This window comes from Stenella coeruleoalba, assembly GCF_951394435.1.
Source record: "Stenella coeruleoalba genome assembly, chromosome: 19".
NCBI classification, from domain to species: domain Eukaryota; kingdom Metazoa; phylum Chordata; class Mammalia; order Artiodactyla; family Delphinidae; genus Stenella; species Stenella coeruleoalba.
In genome coordinates this window covers 41869500-41879134 of record NC_137165.1, presented here as the reverse complement: position 1 = coordinate 41879134, position 9635 = coordinate 41869500, and the positions used below count along the sequence as shown (strand labels likewise).

General features: G+C 57.0%; 1 protein-coding gene across 6 annotated transcripts in view; it reads left to right on the top strand.

Moving 5' to 3' along the window:
* STAT5B (signal transducer and activator of transcription 5B) overlaps window positions 1–9635 on the top strand; it is a 72349-nt gene that overhangs the window by 824 nt on the left and 61890 nt on the right. Inside the window, exon 2 of one of the 6 annotated variants that reach the window (XM_079903807.1) lies at window positions 6866–6952. The exons of 1 other annotated variant lie outside the window; for it this stretch is intronic. In XM_079903807.1, the coding sequence (XP_079759933.1) occupies window positions 6866–6952 (87 nt within the window). Of the gene's footprint in view, window positions 1–6865; window positions 6953–8195; window positions 9335–9635 lie in introns of those variants that run through there. 4 more of the 6 variants (XM_079903803.1, XM_079903805.1, XM_079903806.1 and 1 more) reach the window with 4 other exon arrangements.

The window sequence follows — 9635 nt, the reverse complement described above, 5'->3', positions numbered from 1 at the left end:
CGGACCGTGCTGAGCAAGAGGCGCAGGAGTGGCTGGAGGATGAGGGTGGGAGGGCTGGGAAATCCCGGGCTCCGGAAATCCCAAAGCAGGGCCTCAGTTTTCTCATCTGTAAAAAGGGAGGAAGGAAGGGTTGGACCAGCCTTCCAGCCCGGGCGTTTGTCCTCTTTTGAGTCTCTAGATTTAAAAAGTTTAGCGTGTGTGTGCGTGTATGTGCGTGTGTGTGCGTGTGTGTTTGTGTGGGTTGGGGACACAGCCTTTGTAATCTCAGAGACAAAGCGTATTGAGGGGAAAGACTGGGGATTCCAGAGAAGGCAGCTCACCCAGGGGGCCCCCACCGCCCCTCCTTCCATCACTCCCGCCACTGTGCACCCCCGCCTGCAGTAGAAAAAAGAAAGAACCTTGGCAGGCAAATGTTTCAACCCCCTGAAATTATGCAGATAAGAAATGGGGTCCAGAGAGGGGAGGGGGCTTGTGTAGGGTCCCACAGTTGGCACAGGGCCTAGTCCGCAGCCTATGGTCCATACATGATCCTGCCTCTCCACTCACCCCAGCCCAGTCACATCTGAGGCTGGTCCTGTCTTCAGAAAGTCCAGGGAGGGGTGTCTTGAATCGTCACAAGCTTAGGACTGCCTATATGCCTTGACAGAGCAGGGAACACCTTCCCTGAGCCTTGCCTGGGTCCCAGCCCCCTCCCTGAGAGCCCCCCTACGGGGCCTGTGGAGTTGGGCAAGGCTGCCCTGGAAGCCTTCCATTCCCTTTACCCAGCTTCCCTCTCCTCTGGGGCCACCCCCATGCCTGGCAGCTGGTACTGGCAGCACCAAGGGAGGGGCCAGTCTGGCAGCCCACTCAGGGCCGGCTGGGCCAAGACCTCATGTACTGGGGGCAATCATTCTCCTCTCCCTCCCTCCCTCCCGCCCTAATTCCTTCTTGGACCTGCCCTTTTCTCTCCATTCCTTCCCCCCCTTCATGTGCCCCCCATCTTCTTACCGCTCACTACTGCCCCACTTTCATTCTTTCACTTCAGAGAAAACCCGAAGTTTAAGGCTGCAGAAGATGCATTGTCTCCCCTTCCCACCCCCGACACACTTCCATGTGTGGTCACGGTCTCAGTTGGCAGGATCGCAAGGAAAGGAATTGAAAACTGTAAAGGGGTTCAAGGGATTGGGGAAAACTTGCTCTAGGGAGGAGGAAGCACAATGCCTCTCCCTCTTTCCTTCCTCTACTCTGTGCAACGGATCCGGCAGGGGAGGGTCTGACACACAGCTAGGGGCTCACCTGGAGCAACGGATCCGGCAGGGGAGGGTCTGACACACAGCTAGGGGCTCACCTGGAGCAACGGATCCGGCAGGGGAGGGTCTGACACACAGCTAGGGGCTCACCTGGAGTGACAGCCGAGTGTCAGAGCTGGAAAAAAAAACGTAAAGATGATTTTACAAATGGGGAAACACAGGCTGGAGAGGGGAAGTGACCCGGTCAGTGTCACGAGGACACAGTGGGTGGGCCCGATGTGGCACCTGTGCCCTCCAGCCTCTCCCTGTGAGCAGGTGGCTAAGTCAGTCAGTGGGAGCAGATTCCTTGAGTTTCCAAGTCCTCTGAGCCACGTCTGGAAGGCAGAGAACCACCCTTGCCATGCAACCGCATCTGGGCATCTGGAAAGGGTGGGATGGGGATGCCAGCTTCAGAGTGGGGGCGCTGCCTCCCCACTTCCAGGCAGTCGCCTCTCAAGCCTCCTCCCCAGGGCCTGCCGGGGCCTGCTGCTCCAGCTGACAGCCCTGCGCACCAAACATCTGGCTGGATGGGACTGGGCTTGGCTAGGGGGGTGGGTCCTCCTGGGTCCTAAAAAAAAGCTAGCATTGGGGTGCCCGTGAACAAAACTGGAGGGATTGGCCTAAAAGGGTGTGCCCCGGTGCCTTCAGAGCTCTCACATGCCCCTCTCTTCCCCTTGTGTCCAGTGGCGACAGCTGTTTCCCTGCACCTCTGGATCTCTCCCCATTTGGCCTCTCTGTGAGGCCCTGAATTCGGGTGTCCTTTGTTGCATGTTTCTTCCTCTTGCTTTTTGATTCTCCATTTGATTCTTTCTCTCTAAGTCTCTGTCTGGGTCTCTGTTTGATTCTGCCTGGGTTGCTCTCCATTTCTTTGTGCCTCTGTTCTCCTTTTGAGATGCAGTGGGAGGGGAGGAGCTTTGGAGCTTTCCCAGGATGGGCAAAGGCCAACCAAGAGAGTGGAGGAGGGAAGGGTGTCAGCGTTAGGCTGGGGGCAGAGGTGACTGTGGTTAGGGCTCCGGATAACGCAACTACCCGGAACTGTCAAATTTGGGGTTTCTTTTTGCTTTCAGTCCCCTGGTTTGGTCTCTGCTATTTCCCACCACAAAGCAAAGCGCCCTGGTGGTTTTACGGGCCCAGACTACAGAGGAGAAAACTGAGGCATAGAGAGTGGGGGGTTCAGGAAGATCAGAAACCTCCTCGCGTCTAGACCGAGCTGGGGTCCCAGGCTGCCGCCCCTAACTGCCTCTCATCCCCAATTCCAAGTCACAGCATTACATGGGGAATGAAGAAGGATTAAAAAAAGTTCTCACAGGAAGACATTCCCCCAAAGAAGACTGGCTGCATTTTAATAGGAATCATAATAATCTCTAGCCTAGTGTGTAGTTCACACTCTATGCACATATCTTGAACTGAATCATGGCATATTCATGTACAAACGTGGTTGAACTCTTCAACTCAACTGATCTTTGCAACAGCCTTGAAGGTGGGCAGAACCAGAATTTCCCCCTTTGATTAGTCCAGGAAAGAGTCCTGTCCACAGCAGTCTGGCCAGTAAATGCACAGCTGGCACCAGGATCCAAGTTGCCCGGCTCTGTGGGCAGGATCTGCGTCCAACCTCTTGTAATTTTCCCTGGCCCGAGGGCACACCGTAGTCTTCACTGTAGCCCATGGTGGTTGTGTGGCACCTCCATCGCTATGCCGGTCCCTGCCCCTGCTCTGTTGAGTGAGGCAGTGTGACCTGTGTGTTACACAGAGGTGGGTTTGAGTTATACAGGAAGGGGACAAGGATCCCAAGTCCTGTTTCTGGCCCTTGGAGACCAGGTTAGCTGTGAAGGAGGCCCTGCTGATGCCCCTACCTTGGGGAGAACGGATTGAGGTCACCTTGACCTAACCGTCCCTGGGGGTGGGGGGAGATGGTACAGAGATGCCTTTGTCTCCTCTGCTTCAAGTCCCTTCTTCAAGGAGAGTTCCTGTTGTGTGGGAGCCAGAGGGGAGGTGGGGGGTGAAGAGCCTTCCCAGGAAAGCTAGAGGTGTTCCAGGAAGTATCTCTGCACCCCAGCAGAGCGGGGACGGCCAAAGCTGAAGCCCGTGGGCTCCTAAGCGTCCTGCTTCACCCCCGCCCTGCCTCTGTGGGGACCTTCCACCTCCTCTCCAGCCCCCACCCTTACGGCTCCTGGAAGGGGGGACCACAGGCCTGTGCTCAGCACATACCGCACCTCCGAGACCAGTGTCCCTGCCTCTCCCGGAATCTCCTCACCCTGGTACCTCCCTACGGAAATGCCGCCCATTCCTGTCCCTGAAGACAGAGTGGTACCTAGGGAGGGTGTACGTGCGCCGTGAGGAATTCGGTGTGAATTCGGGTCCCGGGGTAGCCTGTCCACCCTTCCTGCCCCATCCCCTGCCCTCTACCACTCTTCAGGGAAGTCAACTTCCAGTGAAGTCACCAAGGGAACACGAGGCCTTCCAGCCTGCGGCATAGCGACTGTCCTCTGTTTCTGGGAACAGAGTGAAGGGAGGGGTGCGGGACTGACCCAGTGAGCGGGAGGGGGAAAGCTGGCCTTCCTTTGCCCAGCTGCCCTGTCCACCTGCCTTGGGAGAGAAGCTTGCAGGACAGGGAGAGGAGGGGGTGAAATGTCTGGGCTGAGCACACGTTCCCTAGTAAGGAAGGCAGAGAGGAGTCCACCTTCCTGGCAGCAGGGGTAGGCCCGGGAGAGAGGAGAGACGGGCCACGAGCACTGAGCTGGGCAGGTGATGGACCTGGTGACTGTCCTGAGCAGCCCTGGATCAGGCCTGGCTCCCATCCTCATTCCCAATAACTACCAGGCCCCTCTTCCCGCTGAGCTAGTTTCTCCTCCTTCCAGCCCAACAAGAAATCTTTTGTGTCTTAGCCTGCCCAGTATGGACCTCAAGCCCTCTGGGCATTATGTGAGAGAGGGGTTGTGCATCTCCTTCCCCCCCATCCCCCATCACTCTGACACTTTTCTTTGTTGCGACCTGAGGAGGTTCCTTGCTCTCTAGCCCTCTTTCCCATTGTTCCAGTTTATTGCAGGCATAAACCCACCCACGTCTTCCCTGCCTGCTCCCAGCCTCCAGAATCAGCTCCCCAGCCCCAGAAGCCAGTGGGGTATATGAAGTCAAAATGACTGGCCCAATGCCCCATCCCCTCCTTATTGGCTACTGGCCTGGTCTTCATTTGCTGCTGTGATGGACCCCAAACACCAGCCTTCCCTTCACTCTGTGCTCCAGCCACGCAGTTCCCCCAACGCACTGACCTCTCTCAACTCCAAGCCTTTGCTGCCTCCGTTGCCTCTCCCTGGACGGCCATTCCTCCCTTAGCCATCTGGTAACATCCTCCTCATCTTTCATAGGGTCAGTGTGGCAGAGGGGAAAACGCAGAGGTTTTGGCCATCAGACACTCAACAGAGAGGAAGGGCCTCAGAACGGAGGTTTGTCACAGCCAGCGGATCAGAGGGGGCTCTGTCACAGCCAGCGGATCAGAGAGGGCTTGATTCTGCCAGAGTGTGGGCAGCAAAAAGAGCTGAGTTAGATCTCGTTCCAAATCCCAGCTTTGCCAACTTAGCGGCTGTGTGACCTGAAACTACTTTACTTCTTTGAAAGGCAGACCTGGCTCTGCTGTGTGACTCCAGGCACATGAGTCTGCCTCTCTGAGCTGAGCGGCTTCTTTTGTAAAAGGACAGCAAGACTCACCTCCTCGGATTGCTGTGAAGACTCACTCACAGAGCCGAGCGCATAGTAAGTCGTTGCTCAGGGACCTTAGCCAGTATCTGCCCTCCTGGAGCTCCTCAATCCTGTATTGCAGGCCTCTTCTTAGGGCTCTAACTAGTTGCCTAAAGCGCTGTGTCTTACTGCTTGGTTTGTCATAGTGGCTTCATAAATACTGCTGGATTAACGAAGCTCCCTAAAACAGCACAGGGCTTCCCCAAGCTCTGACAGCTCAGGGGTTCCCTTTCTCTAGTGCAGACCCCTGTTTCCCTTTCACACATCCTGACTCACAGCACCCAGAAGGCTCTCTCCTCTGCTGCCCTGGCCTCTGCCTGCTCTGGTCCTACTGACCTGCTTTCCCACCCATGGCAGCAGTAGCCTCATCTTTGCCTGGTGCTGGGCTGACTTTTGAGTTCCTAACCCACCCGGCAAGTCAGGAAATTACTGGCTGGAGTGACACTCTGCTCCCTCGTATGTGTCAGCCCCACCCTCTCTGGACGCCACAGCATTGCCCCAGGACTCTGGATGGAAAGGGCACGATGACCCCGTCCCAGGAGGCGGGGGTTGGGGGTGGCGGTGCCTCGGGCTTTCCAGAGAGCCCTCCCTTTAACTCTGGCTGGAAGGGAGCCCAGACAGGTGAGGCACACAGGAGCAAGACAGGGAGTGCGAAAGATTCTCCAGGTCTGCAAGGACATTCACATCCCTCACCCACATCCCACATACCAACCACCACACCCGCTGCCAGCTCCCTCCTAGCCCAGCAAGATGGCTGCGGAAAAGAAAGAGAATACTCATTTATCAAGTGCCTTGCACAAGCCAGGCACGATGCTTTCACAAACGCTCTCTCTCTACTTTTTACTTTGAAAAAATGTTCATGTTCCCAGTGTTTTAATAGGTAGCATAGGACATGAGATAAAACTCAGAAGATTTAAAAGGATATACGGTGAATAGTCTCTCTCCTTTCCTGTTCCTCAGGTCCCTTCCACAAGGGCAACTACAGTTACTACAGTCTTGTGTGTACTCCCAGAAAGAGTCTATACGTTTACAAACATAACTTATACCTTCTATGAGTTACACATGAGGGAAACTGAGGCCCTCAGAGAAGTGTAGTACTTTGACTGAGGTCACACAGCAGCTAAAGTGGCAGAGCTGGGATTTGGAACCAGATTTCACTGTAAAACTCGGCTCTTTTCTCTGCCTGCGCTCTGGCAGAAGTAAGCCCTGGTACTGACAGAGCCCCCATGAACCACTGGCTATGACAAACCTCTATTCCGGGGCCTTGGAGATGTCTCTGCTTCCTGTCTGCTGAGTGCCGGCGGCTCCAGGGGCCTGTATTGACTTAATAGGGAGGAAGCACCCACCTATGGAAGAAGGAAAGTTCCCGCAGGTGTCCTTTTGTGGCTGCTGTGTGGTAGGGACCAATCTGATTCCCGAGGTACAGAGAGTTCTGGAGAGAGAAGCCACTTGAGTGTCGGTCTCTGGCTAGAGGGGATCGTGGTTGTGGTTTCAGCTACGTTTCCAGAAAATATCCTCATGATCTCCCTGTGGCTGGGCAGGGCTGAGGCAGGATGGGAAGCATGGGGGCTGTTCTCTACGGAAGCCACGTGCTGTGGCATGCGAGCAAGGAGAGGAGGCTGGGGTCAGCCCCTGGTGCAGAGTAGAAGGGACGCCTGGACAGGGCTGCCCACCAGACTTCCAGGCTCTCCCTCAAGCCTCTCTCTCTCATGGGTCAGGCCAGGGTGGGCTAAGAGATGACCCCAACTCTCTGACCAGTGGACATCTCTGCATTTGCAACTATGTCTCTGGCAGCTTCCCATGTGGGCTCTCTGTAGAGTCTTTCTGGATCCTACCTTCCCATTCCGTTGCTTTCTTTCTAGGACTCCTTCTGTGTCACGTCTCAGTCTGCTGTCCCCTCAACTTAGGGGACTATGTCCCTGAGGCCCCGGGAGAGCCAGGAGACCCAGGTAGGGTCTCACCTTACGTGAATTGGAAGTAGGGAGAGGTAGGTGTTGGATGGGCCTTCCTCTCCCAGGTTGACAACATTCCTGTTCTGTGGAGGTAGTCACCAGAACATTCTGTCCTTGGTGTCTATGCACGCAGCCAGCCAGATCTAGCTGGGTGCCTAGTGGTCAGTCACAGATGTGCTATGAGATGTACCTGCCCCGCCCTCCCAGCATTCAGACTCGCACCCTGCTGCCACTGATGACCAGCAGCGAAGGCAACTGGATTGAGTCCTAGACCTGACCAGTCCTAGGAAGAGGGGTGTAAATCTTAGCTGTTACTAAAAACAAAATAATAGTTAACAGCCCTATAGTGCTTTACAGCATTCGAAGCACTTTACATGTACTAACTCACTTAATTCTCACAACAATGCTCTGAGGTAGGTCCTATTAATGTCACTATATTGCAATGAGGAAATCAAGGCAAAAAGCTTGCTCCAGGTTGCATGGCTCAAGGAGCTGACCATGAGTCTGGTTCTAGATTCTGTGCTTTTAATTACTATGCAGTCCTCCTGGTTTCCATTTCTATTCCTAGAGTGTAGGGTTTGTTCTTCAAATATTTATTGAGTGTCTGCTCCGGGCTGGGCACGGGGTGGGAGCATTTAAAGGTGAATGGGATATTGTGTGCCAGTGGGGGTAGAGAGACATGTAAACAAGAAATTGTCCTTCAGCACGAGAGGTGCCATAATAGGGGCATAAATGTGTGGTTGGAAACAGGGAGGGCGAGGTTCGTACTGCCTGGAGCAAGCGTCACCTAAGGGCACACACTGAGTGGCAGGAGGACATTCCAGGCAGAAGGAACGGCATGTGTGCAGGTATGAAAGTTTACAGGAAAGAGAAATGTGGTGTGCCTAAGTGTTGAAACCTCCTGGACAGTAACTGTCAGAGGGGTTGCCAGAGAGCTCAGGGCTGGTGCTTCCGTCCAGCTTCCTGCTCCAGCCTGTCCTCGTGCTCTGGCCTCCAAGCTCCCGGTACCTACTCTGTGCAAAGCACCGTGCCAGGTGTTGGCTCAGAATGTGGGATAAAAGCAGTAGCCTGGGTGGGGGAGAAAGAGTTTGTGATCAGCTGCAGACACAAAGATCTTTGTGGCTGGTGTTATTTTGGAGGTGAAGGGAAGGCTGCTGGGAAGAGCTGCTAAAGGTGGATTATGGGAGAACAAGAGGACTTGCAGATCTTGATCATCTCTGGACAGGAAGATTTTCATATTGTAGGGAAGGGACGCTCTGTGTGCATCTGTGGGGTCCTTCTTCTTTTGCCCCTGCAACTGGGTTTCTGGAGATCTGACATGTCTTGCTTTGGTGCTGGCCCTTGGAGGGTTGCCAGGGAAACCATTGGCCAGCTCCACAGATGTAGCGAGAGGAGAGCGGGTGACTCAGGCTGCCTTCTCAGACACTGCACCCCCTCCCCATTACATGGAAAAGGCCCTCAGAGACTCCCTTTCTTCTGGATCCTACAGAGCTGATCCTGCTTATTCTTCTTTCTCCAGATAGAGGAGAGAGTCCCTCCCGTAGCTCCACTGGTGGGAGCTAGCAAGATTCCCCAGAGAGGGAAATGGTCTCAGACACCCCTGTCCCCCATAGATTCACTCTGGAACAGTGGATGGATCTACTCGGCAAGGGCCAGTTGTAAACTCCTGCTGTGTCCCTTCAGGCTTTCCTCTTGCTCTTCCGTGTGGTAAGCGGCAGAAGCCCAGGCTGAAACGCCCTCCAGGGAGCAAACCCGGGGCAATTATTGATGGGTCAGCGATGGACTTCTGACCTCAGCCTGGGAGGGACTGGACCCGAAACGCGGACCTCAGCCCGGGCGAAGGGAGGTGGGCGGGCCGCAGAGGGGGATGCCAATCAACAAGACCACAACAGTTGGGCCAGCAGACCCCACCCAAACAAAGCAGCATGTGCTCGCGGCCCGCGGACCCGGCCAGGGAGCCAAGCGGCAAAGCCGCCCCCGCTCCGCGAAGAGGGGCTGCGCGCGGCGCCGGCCCCACAGAGCGCGCTGAGGGGGTTCCGGGCCTCTCCAGGGCGGCCGCGGAGTGAGGCGGGGGGGCGAGGGACCACGGGGCTCGCGAGCGCGCGCCGGGCGGAACCAGGAAGCGGCGCGCGCTGGCGCGGGGCGCGCTCGAGGCTGCGGACGACGCGCGCGGCCGGGCCTCCGCGCGCGAGCGGCGCGCGCGCCCCCGTGGGCCCGGGCGAGAGGAGAGTCGGCGGCCGGAGCCGTCACCCCGGGCTGGACCGAGCGCAGGAAACTAAGCGCGGCGGTCCGGCCGAGGGAGGGAGCGAGCGAGCGAGCGGGCGGGCGAGCCAGAGAGCGGACGGGAGGCAGCCGCTGGCGCCCGAGGGGCCAAGCGAGGTAGGAGCTGCGGGGCCAGCCCGGAGCTCGGGGCCCGCGGAGGGAGGCCGGGGAGCCGGCCCGGGCGGGGCCCCGCGCCCCGGCCGCCCAGACGCCCGGCAGGGCCGCGCTGCGCCGCCGCCATCGCTCCCTGGGCCGGGAGGACGGGCGCGGGGACCGCGCCGCTGGGTGAGGGGGGCCACGGGGGGCGAAGGCTGGGGGCGGGCGAGGGGCGTCGTGCGGAGGCTGCGGCGGGCCGGAAGGGGTAGAGGGCAGAGACCGTGCGTGCGCGTGTGTCGGGGTGGGCTGCCGTCGGCCCCCT